Genomic DNA, 20,906 nt, shown 5'->3' on the forward strand with positions numbered 1-20,906 from the left:
CTCCAGTAGACTTTGGGAGCAGCCCTTAGGCAGCTACAGGTTTCCCAGTTTTTCACTATTTTTTCCAGTGTTTTTAAAATCAATGCCTGCTATAAGATATTGAAACACTAGGAAGGTGATTTCTGCTTTAGGTTTCAAAGAAAGCAAGTTGGAGTCCAAAAATCCTTAGTTATATAATTCTACCACTTCTCTGAACCAGAAGATTTTTATGTATAAAGGCTATTCAGAGCTCTCTCTGCACAGCTGAAATGACTGTGAACTGACCCCCATTTCAATTGCATGCCCTGCCAGCTTCTTGAGCCATGGTGCTTATTAATGAAATAAGCAAACATGCAAGTGTCTTAAGGGTTGTTTTTTTCCTGTAGTTTTTTCCTTCTTTTTCCCCCACTCTCCCAACAAATCTGCAATCATTAAGTGCCATCATGAGAGAGGAATCGTCTTGTTAAAAAGAAAAGCTCTGATTTTTAAAAATTTTTCATTTATGAAGAATCCCATCAGGAGCAGGCTGTGATTAATACACATAATTGAAACAAATTGCAGCTAACTGCAGAAAAGTGTCTCCCAGCTGCTGACAGAAGGAAATTGCTGACAGCCTTTTCCCATTCAATGAAGAAAAGAGAGGGAGGGAGAAGGGAACCCTGCCCAGCCCATATGGGTGCTGTGTGCGCATGCACGTTCAAAAGCACCAGGGCTTGTATGTCGTGGTGTGTGAATGTGCATGTGCAGACAGCCCCACGTGCAGCTGCAAACCCTGCTTTGCATGTGTTGGTACGGACTGTACATGTGTGCATGTGGGATCCCTCATGGCTGCCTGCCCTGCCGAGCCCCCACATGCAGTGTGACAGCAATGTCAGGGTAGGGAGGGCTGCTCTGGAGGCACCGTGTGCTCCCCCGCAGAGGGGAGGCTCTTGCTGTGTGTGTGCTGGCACGCATGAAGTCCTGTGTGCACATGTGAAACAACAGAGACTCTCTTCTACAGGGAGCCCTTCCTCTGGCTTGATATTTAGGAGGATAAGGCATGCTCAGTTTTGGCTTTAAAATGTCTTCCATCACTGAAGGTTCTTCTGTCCCTTTCTCCTCTCCCCCTCCTTTTTTTTTTCATGCTCTCTATCTGTCATTAGCCAGCCTAAACAAAAACCACTTAGACTCTGGAGATGAGTCTGAAGCTCAGAGAGCCATCTTTGATTGAAAAGCCATACAGATGGCTAATGGGTGTGTATCAGAGCTTTGCCTGGCTCAAAAAGTTGCTCTGGAGAGGAATTTAGTATCAATAGTTCATTCAGTTGCTGGCTCCTGCTAAGACAAGAAGTGTCTGGGTTATGCTGATCGTTTTGTGATACGTGTTTATCACGTATGTGCCATGAATAGCTTGGCCATCCAGTGATGCGCTCCCACACAGCCATGTGACTGCTTCCAAGTAACCCACCCGGTGCACTGGGTGGGCCACAGAAACACTAGTCAGCAGAAGGCAAAGTTGGAGACCTCTAGGACGCTGTTAGTAATGTCTAACAAACTGACTGGCAAAATCTGCTGTGCAGTTGATGCTCTAATACCAGCTGGACGTATTTTCTTGTGGTCATCTGTTGATTTTATAATCTGAGCTTTTATTCATCGCTGTTTTAAGGGCATTTTTACTTTTTTAGAAGCAAGCAGGAACATCAAGTAGGAGTTTTTTCCAATGTATCTGCCTTTAAAGCCGATTGCTACGGTGTGATGCCAGTTGGTAAAAAAAAAAGATAACCTTCTCATTGTAATTTTTCCCCTGAAATAAAGCCGTGAAATCTGTTTGTCACCACATGCATATTATAAGTGTTGTAAAAATAACTTGAACTGGTCCCAGTCTGTTATTCCCTCTCCCTCTGTGCTAGTGTTCAGTGTAAACACATCAATATGAAGCAGTTAACAAACAAACATTCCTTTATCAGAGGTGTATGTCGATCCCAGTGGAAGCCTAACACCTCAGGCAGGCAGATGCAGCAGTGGGAAAATAACTGATAAACTCAGATGTTACAGGTTATGGATTGTGTTTATGAGGTAGTGGTTCATAGTAGATGCAACCAGGGAGGTGAAGGAGGGCTGGAGCCATTGACATTTGGAGTTCAACCCAGTAAATGGTGCATTAGTCTCTAGCAATATTCAGGGAGTTTTGGAAGAGTCCAAGAAGGTTCAGTGAAAAACCTACATGCAGAAAGAATTTAAAATAATAGCAGGTGGGTGGTGCTGGAAGAGAGATTGCTGGCTTAGATTATTGCTATAATAACAAATTACTCCGAAGCAATCTAGACTGAATTTGCCTATTAAAAAGAAACACATGTACTCTTTTAATTCTAAGGGAAAGCAAGTTAGTGCATTGACACTGAGGCATGAGCTGCCTTGTGTTTACTGGAGGGTAAGGTGATGCATGTGGGCAGATGCCATGAAGGAATTGATGTGATGTATTCCACATGCTTGCCCAGTGCACAGAGACATGAGTGCCCCACCTCTCAGCCAGGGTCACTCCTTGATGTGCAGAAGCCAAGTTTCCCATTGCTGCAATGTCCTTCTGCCCCTTTAAAACTCCCCTTGCAGCTAAGAAAGGTCATGTCCCAACTGTGTTTCAGTCCTCAGTGGTTAAGGAATGTTGATGCAGAGCTGTATGTACAGGGTATGTTCTACTCTGGAAAGAGTAATTGCTATAGCCAGTAGACAGAGCTCTCTTTCATAGAGGTGAAAAAGCAGGCACAGGTGGGGTCTGGAGGTTTGTAAGCCTGCAAGGCTGTAACCACTTGAAGGATCAGCAGGGCTGACCACAGCCTGTTCTGACTGGTGCTTGCATGACTATCAGAAATTGTAGCTGGTGGGAAATTACAGTTTCTGTCAAGGATCATTTCTGTCTTTTGGGGCTGAACAGCCTCAGTTCTGCCAGATGAAACAATTTTAGCACATATATATATATAAACCACCCACAACTAAAGGAACTTTGTGGAGTTGCTGCAGTTCTTGTAAGAGCTTGAAAATGAGTTCTTAATTTACCCCCACTGAGAAACAGAATCTTTGGGGCCAACAATCTTGTTTTACTAGATGCTATGAAATATTGAGGTCAGCACTAACATTTGTCTGCTGCTGTCTCTGCAGCTTGAGAACTTTTTTTAACTAGCATTCACTGTGAAGGCTATTCAATAAGACATTCACAGGTGAGGAGGGTGCAAGTATGCCTTATGATTTTTACATCATGGTATGGTCAAGCCAAGTAGATCACAGAAGTTCAGAATCTGCTCATCTATAGGACAAAGAAACAGGGAAGTGGTGCTCCAAGAAAGTGTAAAGGCAACAGCAGGAACAATTGTGATGCTCTGTGGGCTGCAGATGGTAAAGCTTAATGCTGCAAATTGTCAGATAATTGTAAAAAAGCTTTCAGTCCTGCTATATACTAAATGCAGTGAGTTCTCTTCCTCCTTTGTCTTCCCAGACTAGTTAAGTTATACAGTTTTCTTTTGCTGAGTCCCTTTGTGGGATTGATGTATAGCGGTAAGCAAGAAAAAAATGCGTAAAATCAGGAAAAAAGTATTTACTGAAGTTTCTTCTTTGTGTCAAGTTATCTGTGTGTAATGATAAAACTGCATATATAGATCAACTATATGAATTAATTTAATGTTATATAATTTAATCTCTCATTTTTTTAGTTCTTCAGAGCCAACAGAGTTGTGAGAAAATGTTATACCTTGTTCTGACATATGCTTTAACAGAAAGGCTCTTAAAATTACAATGCGAAGGCCAAATTTTGCCGACAGTCCTTTTTCAGCAGCCTCATAATAGATCATGGCGTTATGAAGGCATGTGTAGAACTTGTTTTGACAAAATTCTGTTTCTAGAGGCAGCATGAAAAAAGATTTCAGCTTTTCTGTGATTCTACAGAGTAGTGGTAGACATAGAAGTTACAGGAAAAAAGCCCCAACCCTTATTTTTTGTTGGAATGAACGTGTTTGACCAGAGAGCTGTCAAGAGACAAGTAATCTGGAGGCTCTTGAGGTTACCAACTAGCAGAGTCCACTTTCAGAATTGTCTTGTATTTTAAGCACAGTGATGTTTTTCACGTGGCAAGGGCTTCAATGATCCTTCATGCTGGCCACATGCATGGGATGCACAAGGGTTTGCTGGTTTGCTCTATGGGTTGTGACCAAAACTGCCATCCCAACTTCCCATAATCTCTGACCAGCTTTCAGTTCCCAAATAACAGGACTATGGTGTCAGTGGGTTAATGAAATTGTTAATGTGTGGGGAAAAGGGGGACAGCACTTCAGTGAAACAGGAGCTGGAAAATATTGATAAAAATATACAAATACCCCTGGTGTTTAGATTAGAATGAGGGTCTTTGCTACTAAAAAGAAACCAAGTCCCAAACCCCAAAACCACAGAAGTCAAGACCTCTAGGCTGAACTCATCTCCAGGAAAATAATGGCAGCACCTTTCTGGACTGAAGGAGAAACACAGGTTTTTCAACAGTAGTTGTAGCACAAGGGCAGTGTCACATCTCCTGCAGAGAGATTTGAAAAGTAATTTTTATAGCAGTTGGGCTTTGCTTGTAAGAGTAAGAATTACATCAGTTCTGACCTTCTAGCAACAGACTTAGGAAAAATAACATGAACACGGATACCAGCATGATCGCTGTCTTACATCCAGCAGTATACCCTCACTGATTGCCATGAAATTGCTCCTTATTTTTATCAAGGCCAGTGAGTTCACAGTTTGGCTTATAGTACTGAAGAGAAACACTGGTTTGACTGTTATTTTTTAAATTGTTTTTAGTTGATATACAGTCTTGATAATGTGTACAAGGCTTTAATAGGATTGTGCTACCCAGTAGTTTGAACTAATGAAAGCAGCTGGGCTCATTTTTGGTGCTGTCACATCAAGATCTGAAATTCATTTCATTGATGATATGAAGTTACTAATTTTGGATGAGCTGATAGAATAGCTGTTATCTGTTATTCCAAATAGCATAGATAATTTCAGAAATTTATGAAAACAGATGAGCAGATAAGTATTTAAAGATAATTACAGTATATACTAAGCATCAATTTTATTGCATTGAAATAAATAGATATAATATCTATATATGAAAAGACCACATGGGAATAGCTAAGAAAGAATTACAATCTTGACATAATTTTTTCACTTGAATACAAAAAGCCTCTACTATGATGAAATATTTATTCTTGAAATATTTTTCAATTTGTTGAGCTTTGAAGAGATCTTATGTACTTCCAGTGATTAACTGGAGTACTTATGCCTGAATACCTTTTCTGTTCATCAGCATCACTACCAGCCAGTCATGCTAAACTGACACACATTTTGCACTGCTGTTGAGCTTCCCCCACTCTCTGACCTTAAATTACTTCTGTACCTTTTAAACCACCCCTGTGTCAGTCTTGTCTGGGTTGCATGCCAAATTTTCAAAAGATGCTTAGTTTTCCACAGTTGTCTAGGTGAATTAGATGCTGAATCCTGATGATTTCTGTGGAGCTTCTGGCAAACTTTTGTTCTGTGAACTTTCCAGCAAACTTTTTTCTGTGAACTTTCCGGCAAACTTTTTTTCTGTGAACTTTCCTCAGTGTCATCTAGCTCCTATTTCAAATATGTAAGGAGTTGTTAAAATGAAAGAACACGTTCCTTTTGGAGGTTATGCTTTTGCATTAAATAATAGTAAAAAACCAAAATGTGATAATGGTAGGCTGTGCTCTTTTTTCATATACAGGGAGACTACTACACAAAAGATTTTTGCAAATTAGGATATGAATTCTGTGTGCTGAGGATCTGCTCCTGAAATCTGAGATACATGAGTCTTGATATTCAAGCATGTTGGTGTCATGTACCTACTGCAGAAAATTCTGATAGTGAAGAGAGATTTCAGAAAATGCAATATTTATGCTTTGCCCAAGTCTCATGCTGAGTTGGCAGCAGAGCTGAGAACATGCAGGTTTTTCTGACCCTTTCTTGAGCAACAAATCCCTTGAACAACTGGCTTAGACAGTCCACTTTATGTTTAGGTGTTTGTGCCTCCCAAAAGAAGCAACCTCCTGCTTACCTGGAACTGGAGTTGCACTCATCATGGGATGAGCCTCCTTGTCATTACTGAAGGGACTATTTGACAATGTTTTTATTTCTGGTGTTTCTGACTGAGGCAATATTCAGTTTAGGTTTTTTAGTAAATATATTATTGTGTGTTTTCTTAGGAACTACTCCCATAACAGCATAGGTACAGGAGGGCAGGCTGATGCTTGTCTTCTCCTCTACTCTGTATGCTTTTGTTTTATAGTAAAGAACTTTCCTCTTTGTATCGGTTTTGGATGTATTTATTCGGACATTTATTTATTTGTGCATGGGCTTAATGTCATATACATCACAGAAATGTTCCCTGTTCTCTAGGCCTTTCATTCTTGTTTTACATGACCCTTGCTTTTGCACATAACTTTGCTACAGCCAAGCTGTAAAGACGGTAATAAAGTGTATGCGTGGCAAAATAAGGTGGAATGAAACCCTTATATAGATGCTTTTTGTCATTTTTATGTGCATCACTCTCTTCCCTCTGATGTAGTGCTGTCTATAGTGATCTAGAGTCTTCCCTTCCCTCAGTTTGTGTTTTCAGCATTGTGTTAATTGTTTGTAGTGTATGGGTTTTTCAGCTGCGTGCAGTGAGAAAGGTCAGCTGTCAGAAACAGGCCTGTCCACAACTGATAAGACATTCGAGAGATTGGATTTGACTCATTAAGCATCTTCCCTGTAGACATGGAGTCTGCTCTGCCGCAGAAAAAAAACTAAATCAGGAATGAAAAAAGCCCAGGATGAAGTTGGAGCATGCGCCAGAAGCCCTGGCACACCCTCCCTCTCAGCCTGTGCACAGAGCCGGTTCCGTACGCTCCCACCATGCTTGCATCCTCGGGCACCATGGGACATCTGTGCTTGTGCCCTGAGACTGGGTGTATTCACTGCAGTACTCACACCTGGCCAGGACACACACTCATTTTTTCTGTGTACATGCATGTGTGTGTGTAAGTCCTCATGTGTGTGTGCCCTGCAGTTACATGGGGAAGATGCATTTCATTCCTGCCCTCAGATGTGTACTGCAAGTTGTATAAGGATTTTAATTATGCCACATTTTGCATGTATGCAAGTGCATCCACTTCTACCTGATTATCTTTCTTGCTCTTGTAAATCTCTTCATGGTAAGGTCACTTCCTTTCATGCTGTAACAAAGGGCACACCTTCTCTTCAGATCTATCTGTTGTGTTTGTTCAGCTGTACTTTGTCTGCCTTTCCACAGAAATATGTTGTGTAGGCAGCTGTCCTTCGTATGGTACGTATGTGTCCATTGCCCTGGTAAACACATGTGGAACTTGCTGCTGTGTACAATAGCAGAAGCCTAGCATGTTTCTCATTGCATACAAATGCACACATTTTTACCCCTAAATAATTACTGGCCAAAGCTGCTCTGCCAGCTTGTAACAGTCTTCGCCTGTGGCTTTGTTTGAGTAGAATTGTTCTGCCTCAAATTGGGTTTGGATACTGCTACTTCCAAAAATGGTCGTAATGATGTCTCACAACGAGCATAAATGAGGGGCAGCAGTAGTGTTTGGCAGTGTGTTTGGCTATCCTGGCAGCACTGGGGTTCCACATGTGCCCACTCTCCAGCAGCACAGCAGCCGTGGGAAGCTGACATTACCGCAGTCTCTGTGGTACCACTGGTGCTGCTCTGCCCTGCTCTCCTCTCTCTTCCACTGCACTTCTGCTTTTCACCTTCCTTTGCATTTCCCCTTTCCCATGGGCACGGCTTTCAGTACTGCTCAGTGGTACTGAAAGGATAATTTTGTGGATCATTATTGTGTTATTACAGTGATTAGCGGTAACTATTTTTCTACTCCCACTTCCCGCTGGAAGGATGCCCAAGGGGCTCCCTGCTCAGCAGCAAGTGCGACGCTTGCTGGAAGGCTGCTGCCAGCACAGACCCACGGGCATGCAGCAGCACACGCTCACCTCTGGCACTGCTGCCTCTCTCCCTTCTGCCCTTTTCTTTGTGAGCTTCCAGCAGTGCTCTAAAATAGCGCTGTTCAACAGAAGCAGGAATTTTGCCTCCTGTCGGGCTCCTTACCCGTGCTTTTGCTCTGAATGCCCTTTCAACTTCCTCTCAGTGTTGGTGTAAATAATTCTGTTTATTCCTGCGTCAGTCTTGGAAGACTCTCTCTGACAGCATTAATGTTTTTTCTCCCAAGCAGGACTAATCATACCACACATGTAGGGAAGACTGTGATAGTAACCTAATGTTCTTCTCTCCAATGGTATGACTTTTTGCTAAGGTCAGAAAATTGTGGAGAGACCTTGTCTTCAGTGTGGAAAGGAACAAAAATGCCAAGTGCACACTGTTTTAATAGCTGAATGTTAGTGCTCTTAAATCTGTAGCCAGTAATAAACAGGTCTAAATGCTTAGAATCAAGATTAATAATAAATGTTTGACTTCTGATTTTTAATAGGCTTGAAGAGTAAAGGTGGTGTGAAATTGGGAATTGCAGATGGGGGATACAGATTGGTGCTGAAGAACAATAAATCTCTCTTAGGGAGTGAATATAATGTTGCTTGTTGGCCTGCAAGTTGCTTCAGTTTCTCAGTTTTTTGTTTTGTTTTGGTTTTTTGGTCTGTGTAAATTAACAGCAGTTTTGGTCAAGAATACATAGATGAAAAGCTGGTGAATTTAGAGCTCAGCTGAATGCTTCCACACTCTTACCTGTACTGTCACGTGTGCTCTATGCAGAAGGGTAGATGGACCAGGTAGCAACCCGGCAGTAGAGACACCTCTGTGAGAGCAGGGCTGGTGAATATTAGACCTGGAACTTTATGGTCATGGTACTGTGAACATTCAGCATGTGAGGAAACATATCTCCTGGGTGATGTGTTCAGTGATTGGCATCCTTATGTTTTAGAGTGATGCAGCAGGAAAAAAAGAAAGCTATAAAAATTGCAGAGTGAAATCAAAACATAAGAAAAAGTAAATACAGCAGCAGTGGGAATTGCCCTCACCCATGCTTAGCATTGAGGAATCCAGAGGAAGTCTTATGCTCAGCAAATCATCATCGTATCTCTTGACAAAATTTGTAGCAATACTTTGCTTTTTCTCTACCTTCTGGAACTAGGAGCGAGAGTAGCAAAATTGTTCAGAGAAATGAAAAGAGAAAGTATACTTTGTTCAACCAAAACAAATTGTTAATTTATATGACTATAAAAAATTCTTCCAGGCAAATTATTTTAAAAATTGATTTATTCAGCATAGTTCATTTCAAAATAAACATGTTTCATGCTTTCATTTTAAAATGGAGCTGTAGGTTTTTTTTAAGAACTATATTTTTCAGGGTGTGTAAACCCAAATTTTTAAGTTTCATTTTGGGTTAAGGAAGACGTTGTCACAGAATTATTTTTTTAGTCCCTATGGTCAGCTGATCAGAACATAAAGAACAAACACAGCTGTAAATACATAGAGCCATGGGCAGACCAATACTTGGAGTTTATAGTTTCTTTGACAGAGAAGGCAACATCACACACTGATAGTAGTACAGTTTGTATTTAGCAAACACTGGAAAATATGTGGAGAAGAGGATTCTCAGGACACTTTGTACACTGCACAGACACTGGCTTGGTAGAGGGTGTCTCCCCATAGATGTGTAACATTTGTTGGTTTTTGGAGATTTATTAAACTCATACAGTTCTTTTCCCATAGGTCTGAAGGACTTAACCTATGTTTTCGTTATCTTTATAGTACAGATGGAGACAGCCAAGGTTAATTAAGTGCCTCAGGTTGCACAGTGAATCAGTGACAGAGTTGAGGATAAAAGCTGTGGTTCTGACTTCTACGCCTTGCCTTTGTCATTTAGATCCATTTTAATGAGCAATTTAAAGAAATGGTGTTATCAGACATATGCTATAATCTTTTGTAGACATGTCATTTATTCATTTTCATTATTGTAGTATTAATACTTCTGTCATCAAAACATTTTAGCAAAAAAGGTTTTTATGGCTGTGTTTTTCAGCTATTTTGCATGCATTATTGGAGGAGTTCAGACACTTCTGTTTTCTTGCTTTTCTATTCAAAAAAGACAGTATGTGGCTTAGAGAGTGAGTAGGGAACCTGTGGATCATATAATTGGCAAAACTAGGTTAAAAAATCTACCTGTGCTCAATATGTGGACTAACTAGGGGATTTTGTGTGGTATAACTGATTTACGTTTTTTCCTCTCAGAAGAGATCAGATGACTGCAATATACTGTTGAGTGAAAAGCGGATTCCCAGCACTGACAAGCAAAATAGCTTTTCATTTGGGTGAATTTTTATTTATTTAGGTAATAAGATCCCTAACTGTATATTTAATAGGTGCTTCAGAAGTATAGGGCAGTTGTGCTTCTAACAGGCTACTAGTTCTGCCACGTTTATGTGACAGTGATATATGGAAACTCCTTTATACATTTAGTATGTGTCAACTATTTTGAGGAAAAGGAGCCTAGGGAAAATTTCTCCTTTCTTTGGGCTAAAGATTCAGGCACTGTCATGCCTCTTCCTCCCTTTTGCATTCAGTCTTTGTTGTGTAGTGGTCCAAATTCATCAGGTGAAATAAATCACTCTGCAGGGCTGGTTCTGGACCTCTTAGGGATGGTTTGCAGTCCCACGGTCAGAGCCTCGTCTGTGTTGGAGCCAGCCCAAAGAGCATCATCCAAGGACACAGGTAGACAAAAGCAGAGGTGGAACATGCAGTTCCAGAGCTCTCATGCAGTATCTTCAGATAAAGCAGTTCTTCCTCTTGTTTTCATTAAGAGCTTAGCTGCACAGGGAAATAATAGATTAGCCAGGTTTGACAAAAACCCCTGAACATTCATTGTATTGCCAAGTCTCCTTGATCTCTTCTGGGCTTAAACTTGATGACCTTTTAACAAGCATTCTGCTTTAGACTTGAAGGGTAATGGGTAAAGTAGCAGATAAGAGAGTAGAGGGCACGATTCATGCTAGGCACTTGATGTTCTCTGGTGGAACATTAATGCTTCCTTTGCTCTTACTGGTGAGGTGAAAGAGCTTTTTGCATAAGATTAGAGCTCTTACTCTACGTGTAAAATTGGAGTTTGGCATTGAAAGAGCATCGGCTGTTGAGTGCAACTCACCTTTGCTTTGGACTCCTGGGCCAATTCCTTTGCTGTGGAATCTTTGCATCTCTTAACAGGATGGGAATTGTTGTTTTGCATTGATTCTTCCCCACACTGTTTCTGATATGCTGATTCCTCCCTGCTTCCAAATTACAAGTTATGGATGTGGAGTAAATGAACATGAGGAGCCTGTGAAAACAATAAATGACACCTATTTCTGAAAAATGTAACATTTCCCAGAATGGTTAAAACTTAGTAAGCATTTAAGAGACAATTCTTTTTACTGTAGTACTCCAGCTCAGCACTTAATTTTATCTGTTGTAACATCATTCTGTGATTTTACAGACAATTTTTTTCCAACAGCAGAAATTCTTTTTCTTCTGAAAAATTATTCCTATAATTTCCTTGAGGTTAGAAGTCATGTTCTTTTTCCAAGATCTAATCAATGCAATCAGTTCAGTCATCTCATTATGACATAAATATGACTTATATGTTCTTACTTTACAGTTTGTAATATAAATGCAGTTTAAAATATAAATGCAATTTGGAATATAAATGCAGGCTATGATATGGCTCTCACAGTTTCCACATATCAGTATCACTGTTGGTGGTGCTTGGAAGATGCTTCATGCACTGAAGAATGTATTGTACACTATTTTTAATGTATTTAAATAAATAATATCTGTAAATGAGAGAGTCTGATGAGTGGTGTTACTGATCTGTTCAGGTGGTATGAAGAATGGTTAGATAGAAAACAACAATTACTTGGATGTATTATTTTTCCTGTTCAAAGGCTGGAAAGGAGGAACGCAGCAGGATAAATAAAGGCTTCAGTAATCTGCTTTTAGCTACTACTGGATTCTGTCACCATGTCTTTAAAATAACAGCCTAATTTTTTACTAAACTACTAAGCCTGGTGGTTTGTTTTAATGACATCAATCTGGGCAAAGTGCTTTGACCACTTCTGAGGGCTTTCCTTAGTTTTAACATTCAGTCATGTAATGTTGACTGTAAACCAAACCCCAGTGAGATAGGGCTGCCTCACAGGACATCTGTAATGCAGTGAGAGGGGTGAGCAGCTGATCCTTGGTTTTAGGACAGCTACTTGAGGTTTGCTTCAGGAGATGTCAGGAAAGTCACTGCCCATTTTATATGTTTCTAAGTATTTAATTGTGTCTGGGGACAAAATTGCTGTTACATGAGATGCTGCTTTTCTTGAGTATTAAACTTCATGCCCCTGAGTGAAATGAGAGCTTCTAGAGTTTGCTGCTTTCAGCTTTACAGTCATGAAGTATTTGTTTTCAAGCATCATCCAAAACTTTGGAGGCTGCTTTCTTCACACCCTAACTAGGATGATATCCTGAAAGGACTAGAGAAAAACAGGAGGTTGGTTTCCCTCCACAAATGTATGAAAACCTCTGGAATGAGCCCAGGATGGAGAGATAGGAGCTCCTAAACTCAAATTCTTTCTCAAACATTGATTTTCTTGGTGGTTATAAGTAAATCCGTTAAAATGTCTCTGCATTGGTTTCCTCATCTATAAATCAAAATGCCAAGTTTTTCACCTCTTAGTGATCCTGGGAGTTCTGAATATTCTCCTTCATAGAAGGAGCTGTGACAGGAACAGTAACAACATTGCACATGAAAACTGAAGCTAAAATTGCCATCTGGCTTTCCTGAAGAGGCAGTATAAGTATTCATTGTATGGGAAGATCCTGGCCTCTGTACCTCTCCAGGGGACCTGAGACTCAGCAAGCACTAGGGTTTCTTCAGGGATGGGAAGAGCCCGGAGCTTGGCTTAGGTATTTGTGTGCTGTGCCTTTGTTTCTGTTCTTGCACTTAGCCTCTGGTATGTGCTGATGGCTGGTTTGGGCTTTAAACAGATAGAAGTCAGACTTAGAAAACTGGCTTTGCAGTGTGGTGGTGATGGTAACTGCTAAATGTGCTGGCTGTGTCTGCTAGGGATTGGTCAGGAAAGGGTAACATTTTCCCATTAAGATGATCCATGACTCCATTAATTCAAGGAAAATATCTGTGCTAGTTGGAAGATTCTGAGTTTTGCTTCTATTCAGGTGATTTTTTTGCATCTTGAATATGTGAAGGTTTAAGTCCAAGTGTGGAATTTTGTACAAATCTTGGATCTTTGAAAATCCCAGAATTTTATGTGAATGAATTAGGAAGTAAATAATGGATTTAAATAAATACTAACAAGTGGAATGGAAGATTTGATTCCTTAAATGTGCTGACAGATTCTGATTTTTGTATATCTATTTAGTATTAACTGAGTTAAAAATTAAATCGTGCGAATCATACAAAAATCAGTAGGTTTCAAACATATCCCACATATGTTTTAAGTAAATGTTAATTTATGCAGTTGCATTGCCACCCTTGAATAACTAGATAATCAATTAAATGTAATATCAGTGCCTATATACAGAGTTTCACATAACAGAAAAATCAGGGTTTGATCTATTGCTTCACGTAACATGAACCAAGGATCCCTGATAACTTTGAGTTGGATCCTAAGGTTAGTTTGTGTGCTGCTCTGCAGAAGCTGCTTGGTACACTACCACTATTTAAGGAATACAGAAGATATAACTATCACAGTGCAATCTGTGGAACCTTCAAAACTGTGCAGCGCAAGGGTCATGAGCTAACCAGTAACAAGTGGTTCACTGCTCTGTGGTCTTCCAAGTGTCACCAGACCATGTCTGAAAGCAGAAATACTGGGAGACCTGTGGCCTTCTTGGGGCTTTTTCTCCTCATTCATTGTGGAAAGAATCTATATCCCTTTCCCCCCTCCATGCTCTCTGGTAATTTTCAGGTGCTTTCTGACCACAGCTATGGTGTGCATGCTAACAGTTGGGACAGTAGGAGAGGCCATGCTTGGTAAGAAGCCTTTCATATCGTCTGGCAGAAGCTGCTGTAGTTTGGGGGATGCATGGTCAGGCTCTTTAGTGCACATACCAGACTCTGACTGCTGAACCCTTTCATGAGACTGCCAAAACACATGGCCACTGGTAAACTGTTGAGGAGTCAGCAATTTGGAAAATACAGTCTTAGAAAGTGTGTTACTTTGGGAGCTGTGCTTATGAGATGTATCATGGACAGGAATGAATTTTGATTTCACAGTCAACCCCAGATATTTTAGTAAGTGGTGATCTGCAAATTTGAATGTCTGTCCAGAGTAGCCACAGGAGGAAGAAAAACCCCATAATGACACAGAAATTGCTGACATTTTCCCAAGAACAGGAAGGATACAAAGGTGGATAAAGTACAGAATCCCATCTATGACAAGGGCCAGCTGCACATGACTGGAGGAAACAGGCAGATGACATAGCTGAATGCACCCTATATTAAAACCAGTGGTACAAGTAGGAGTAATATCCCTTTGAACTTACTCTGCTCTGTTTTGATTAGTCTTTAGTGGTTGCCTTAAATTACTGTTAAGGTTTCTAATCTACTCTTTGCTGTCTTCTTTGTATTGAGTGGATCAGTGAGATTTGATCTAATTGGTTGAGGAAGTGTAAATGAGCCCTATTACTATGTCTTGTACTGAGTGAACAATCAGCCTGAGTGTCCTCCTTCACAAATGTGTGTTCAGTGCTTTGCACATCTTCACCTGCAGGGAAAAGGCTCACTCACAATGAGCCTTGTGTTTGACTCCTGCCCTCAGACACTGGCTATTTGTTGGGAATTACCTGCAGGTACATGGAGCATGTGTCTAACTTGCTTGAAACACCTTCTCTTCTGATGGATCAGGAGTGACCAGGCAGAGGAATTGTCAGTGTTGGGAGAGGGTTGTTGAGTGCTTGGCTCTGACTTCCAGAACTGCAGTCAGTAGCATCCCTCTGTGCTTAGGCTGGTTTAACACTGATACAAGCATAAACACTTATTGGTGGTAGTTAAATGTATTCAGAATATGCTCAAAAAGCTAAATAATTTGGAAGGCACCTCCAGAGGCTGTGTAATCCAACCATTAGCTCAGGGAAGGTCCAGTTAGTTCGGACAGCTCAGGACTCTGCCTAATTAAGTTTTCAGTATTTCTAAGGGTGGAGATTTCAGTCTCTCTGGGCCATTCCTACTATTTGACCATCTCAAGATGAAACATTTTTTTCTGTTTAGATGACAATTTTTTGTATTCAACTGCATCTGTTGCCTCTCATCCTTCTACACAACTCTGAGAAGAATTTGAACCTGTTTTGTCTGTGTTCTTCCATTAAGTCATTGAAGAGATCAGTAAGGTTTCCCTTGAGTTGTCTCTCCTTGAGACAGAATGAACCCAGTTACCTCAGCCTCTCCACACACATAAACTACCCCAGTACCTTGAGTATAGTAGCTCTTTGCTGGACTGACTCCAGTATTTCAAAGCAATTATCATATGAGGGATATGGTAACTTATGAGATCCAGCACTCCTGATGGAGTGGCACTCCTGGTGTGATCTCATAAGTTTCCATTAGGGGAAGAATCACTTCCCTTGGCCTGCTGACTGGATTCTTGCTAATGCAGCCAAGGATGCAGCTGGCCTTTGCTGGCAGGGCAGGTGCTGCTGATTTGTGCTCAGCTTGTCTGCTGGGACCACAGGTCTTCTTCTGAAAAGCTGCTTTTAAGCCAGTTGGCTCCCAAGGAGTGCTGCTGTATGAAGCAATTTGGGTGGCTGTTTGCTTGCAGGAGTATCTGGACACATGGCTTGCTTACTGAAGTGCAAACACACGTTGCTTCTGCAAGAGTCTTTGCTTAAATCAGACCTTTCACTTGAAAATGTTATATGTACAAGTTGCAATACTATACTGTTTTTTCACCAGTATTTTATGCTGTGAGAACACAGATTTTACCATGTAGTTAGTCTCCAAGAATGGCTATGGTAACGTGTATTTTCCCTTCAGTCTTGTACTAATAAATTCTGGCTAATCCTTATTAGGATTACTAAATGGTACAAAATGGAGCAGAAAAGTACTAATAATACCAATGAAAATAGCACCAACATTTGCCTTATGCAGTGATTTGTAAGCAATGATAGCTTGACTGCTTGTGCTATCTACTGCTCAGCCTTGCTTTCACAGCTGGGAGTCAGGAAGGTGCTGCAATATGGAGTGGGGGGTGGCATCTATACAGACTCCATTGCAAGTACCATTTCCTTCCAGCTGGCACTAACCAGCCCTCCTCCAAGCTTTCCTATCACTCTTCTGGATTTCTTCCACGGGATAAAATCAGGGTATGCAGCTGGCTCAAGTCACATGAGCACAATACTACAGCAGAACTGGCTTTGAGTGACTGAGAACCCAGGTACTGGGAAGTAGATCTCTAGCTCACACAAAGGATGTTCATGGTATTCAAACACTGCTTCCAGTTGCTGAGAAATAAGTGCAGTGGCTTTCATTATGGAACATAAGATATTTCTTTTCTTTATGAGGAAATATTAAATGTCGCGTGGTGTGAATAATTCCCCCACGTTTATTTTTGCTGTTTGAAAAAGATGTACTAATCTAGTACAGATTTCCTGGAAAAGGTGATAATACAGGCAAAGTTCTCAGATGTGTTTACCAGAGACATTACTTATATCTATGGACAAAATGTTTTATGTGGACTTCCCTCGTGCTCTGGGAGAAGGAATCTGTAGGACCCCTCATGTGGCTCTCTTGTTTGCTTGGTCTTTCATTCAGTTGAAAGAAAGGGGCAGCTCTGTTAGGATTACCTTCTGGTGTCTTTCTTAAATTTCCTGTCAGATAGGTTAATATAAGTTCAGATGGCAGTAGTCCTGAATCTGAATACTGATCTTTGTGAAATGTTGGGTTTTTTTAATCGACACATATGTGGTGGTTGTGTTGTGAATAATAGAGCTTTCCATCCTTCTCCTAAAAAGGATGTGAAATGTCTTATAACAATCCTTAAATGTGCTTTTCCTAGACACCACTGCATACTGTTGAATGGTCCCTATGGAGACAGTGCTGCAGTAAAACTAAAAACACAGCACTGAAATTCATCGCTACCGACGACCCTGCAGTTAATTCTCTTGGTAGCCATATTACAAAAAGAGCTCCACAGTTATTAGCATGCCTTGATATTTAGCTCTACAGCTGACACTGCCATGGGATGCCTAAACTTCGTGATGACCTTAAATCTCTTCTTGGCTGAGTGCTGAATAGACCTTTTGTTTCCCTTCTTTGCAGCGCGAGATGAGAACATGGCCACGTTCCGTGGCTCCGAGTACCTTTGCTATGACCTGTCGCAAAACCCCATCCAGAGCAGCAGCGATGAGATCACGCTCTCCTTCAAGACCTGGCAGCGCAACGGGCTCATCCTGCACACGGGCAAGTCAGCTGACTACGTCAACCTGGCCCTGAAGGACGGTGCCGTGTCCTTGGTCATCAACCTGGGGTCTGGGGCCTTTGAGGCCATTGTGGAGCCGGTCAATGGCAAGTTCAATGACAACGCGTGGCACGACGTTAAGGTGACACGCAACCTGCGGCAGGTAATGGTGAAGGGGAGAAAGCGCTGGGGAGAGTTTTGGCTTTTTGGGACAGGCAGATGGGAGAGGGTAATGGAGAAATGGGGAAGCTCAGTGCTATTGTTACAGTTTCTCCACCTATTCTGGATCTTGGTGCCTAAAGGACAGTGAAAAAAACATTAGTTGATGGGAATTTATCCCTCTGGCAATATCTTCATTTTCACTTTATTAATTTTCTATTTTTTTCCCAGTTTGATTTAATAATAAAATCTTGTGACATAACTTTACTTTCATCTCCCTTTTCCTTTTTTCTGTTCTCCCTTTTAAATTTTATTATTTTCTTAATTATTATTCAATCTTATCAGTAATATTCTTGTTGCATTTAATTACTGTGGGAATAGAGTCTATTGCCAACAGCCAACGCTCTACACCTCTCTCCTTTTTCTCTCAGTTATTTTAATTGGTTTAACCATTGCCATGATGTCACAGTTCTAATTCTGAAAGTCTTTTGTTTTTCTTTTCCTTTTCTTTTGTGTGTGCATACGAGTGTGCAGGTGTGCAGGCTGGTGGGTATGTGTGTACCTATTTTAACTTTATAGCTTTGGAATTAATTGGCTGGAGTCTCTCTGGGTCTTCTTGATTCTCTGTTCTTCTTTTCTTCTTTTTGACTTTTCCCCCTTCTTTCTATAATGAGATTCTACTTTATTTCTTGTCTCTGCCTTGAGACTCTTCTGTTTGCTGTGAGGACTGGAAAAGTGGAAGGATCAAAAAACCCCATGCAAACTCAATCAATCCAGCACCCTACAATTCCACTTTGGAAAAGTTTTTCTGATTTTACCACTGTAATTTTGCACATCTACATGCAGCTTTTTGTAGCAGACAACTATATCAGGTGACGTATTTGATAGTAGGCTAGTCTTAAAATCCTGAAGCCTTTCTCATTAAATATAAATTCATACATAAATAGATAAGATAAAATTAAATAATTTTCTTCTGAAAGCTGGTAAATATATCAAGTCACCAAGGGCCATCTGCTGCATAATAAATGAGGTTTACATGGTGAATAGGAGCTATTTGATGTCTTGCTGATTGGTAGAGCAGCAGAAGTAGCTTGTAAACTAAGATTTAAAATTAAATTAAAAATCAATTTGTGAATACGTTACCTGTTTATTTTCTCATTAATGCCAATATTAGCACAACCTTTAAATAGCTTTATATAAGTTTCTACAGTGTAATTTGCGGTAGGATTTTACACTAGCTAAGAGCAAAATCTCTGTGAGTATAGGATAATCAGTGCCAGGAATCAGAATAAGTCTCTATTAGTAGAGATCAGTGGATAATTTTTCTCTTATCAGGAGTTCATGTCTCTTCAATATTTGGGCTGGGGGCTGAAGATTTTTATTTTTATTTCACATGTAAATCCCTGTATTTCTACATGCTTAGGATGGCTGGGTCTGAAAAAAAAAAAACTATCGTCAAACTTTAGTAGAGACTACAGAATTCTTACCTATGAAGAAATCAATCTGTTTTCAATAGTTTATATAGAGATGAAAATTTCATTTCTTATGCAGTGGATGGGTCTTAATGATCCTATTTTGTTTAACCTTTCCCATCAGTACAGTAGAGGGAGATGCACTAACTGGTCTAGGTTTGTCAGTCTTGAAAGGTCAGAATATATGGCTTTATTTGATGTGATTTTTAAAATTTATTTTTAGGTAGTTTCAGAACAGCTGGTCCTTGAATATCTCAGTAGAGCTTACTGGCCATTTTATTTAATTGTACTTTTTATTTTTCATTTGAAATAAATTTCAGTGGGCAAATGTGTCAGAAGCAAAATTAATCCTTGCTTCATGCCAGGATTGGTTTGGATCTTGAAGATGCGGAAGGTGAAGGGTCACAAACAACACTGTGGATGGGAACCTGTCACATTCTTTTTCTTAATATTTTAGCTAATGATTTTTAATTGGTCCACAGAAGTGGACCAAGAAAATGGAAATCTGTCTATGGCTTTTCATATTGGATGAGTCCAGGGCAGTGTTTTGGTGATTATTAGAAAGTAGGTAGTCCCTTGTCAATTAAACAGTACTGTAAAATCTTAAGCCTCCTGATCTATTCACTGTGAATGTTTCTAAGTGATCCTGAATTCTTAAAGGGTCCAACTTGACTGGGCAAGAGAGAAGATGTTTTAATAAGATGGATGGGCTCTTTGCAAAGAAAGGCCTGTCTTCAAAGCAAATTACATTTAAGTAGCAGAATTTATTTGGGGTCCATTTCTATAGTTAAACATGACAGAATACAGTTCAACCAATAAATATCAATAAGGCTGGATTGTTTTTTAGTCATCTTTTCCCTGGATACTTGCATTTTAACTTTTGATCTGTCGCAAAATCAAGACATTGACCCAGAACCTGAGGCTGCCCAGATATTGGAACTGATGAGGCCTTGAGGCAGAGTAGTCATGATAGTCCTAAAAGTTGTCATTCAATATAATTTTGTATCACTTAAATAATTTTGTATGAAAAAGATTATTGGTTCTATGTGTTTCCTGACATAAATTCACCTGTAATGTTGTATAATATAGTTCACTAGAAAGTCTTGTTTCCAGCTGTGCTCATGTTTCCTTAAAAAACCCATTCCAAAACCAAACATAAAACCCCAATAAAATATATTGCCTCTGAATGTTGAAGTTTTATAAGAAAATCAGTAGCCTCCTTGTAATTGCTTGAAAATATTGCACTGGAGGTAGATATATTTCTCTTTAAAATGAACTTTAAAAGCAGTAATTTAGACATTCCAAGAATATTATCTAAATCTAAGGAATTCCAGCTAAATGGACTATCAGCAGCTTCAGGATGCCATTTAATCTTTTCCTCTGTTTTTTGGGGGGCTGAGAGAAAGGGGAGGAGGATTTGCATAATTTTTTGGCTGTTTCTAGAATTAGAGTAGAACTTTAAATAGTTGGACTTTTGCCTAGTGGTTTTTGGAATTATTAAATATTTTGTAGCTAAGCTGGGAGAGTACTAAGGGCTGCTTTTTTTTAGATCAAATGACTATCACAGCAGTTAATCTCCTTAGAGACAAACCAAGTGAATCCACAGATTCCCTTGAGTAGTGATTGTTAATGTCAAAGCAAATCTCCTTGTTTATTTATCTTATTATTTCAGTTAAAACTAAGCCCTCTTTCTGCCTTGTGAGAAACCTTTACTTAGCAATAGAGTCACGGCTGAATTTTGCCCTGGCTTTCAGAGCGTGTTTGGGGCAGTGTGGTTTGGTGGGAGGACAAGCAGAGGAGACTGAAGGTCAG

At 40.1% G+C, this 20,906-nt stretch overlaps 1 protein-coding gene across 20 annotated transcripts in view; it reads left to right on the forward strand.

Moving 5' to 3' along the window:
* Positions 1-17,268: 17,268 nt before the first annotated feature.
* The window catches only part of NRXN3 (neurexin 3), a 704,846-nt gene continuing 701,208 nt past the window's right edge, over positions 17,269-20,906 (forward strand). For 3 of the 20 annotated variants that reach the window (XM_058025827.1, XM_058025829.1, XM_058025822.1), the window contains exon 1: positions 17,305-17,626. In XM_058025827.1, coding sequence (XP_057881810.1) covers positions 17,339-17,626 — 288 coding nt within the window. In that variant the 5' untranslated portion in view covers positions 17,305-17,338. Of the gene's footprint in view, positions 17,627-20,906 lie in introns of all 20 variants that reach the window. The other 17 variants (XM_058025817.1, XM_058025828.1, XM_058025818.1 and 14 more) reach the window with 10 other exon arrangements.

The sequence above is a fragment of the Melospiza georgiana genome, chromosome 6 (genome assembly GCF_028018845.1).
Source record: "Melospiza georgiana isolate bMelGeo1 chromosome 6, bMelGeo1.pri, whole genome shotgun sequence".
NCBI classification, from domain to species: domain Eukaryota; kingdom Metazoa; phylum Chordata; class Aves; order Passeriformes; family Passerellidae; genus Melospiza; species Melospiza georgiana.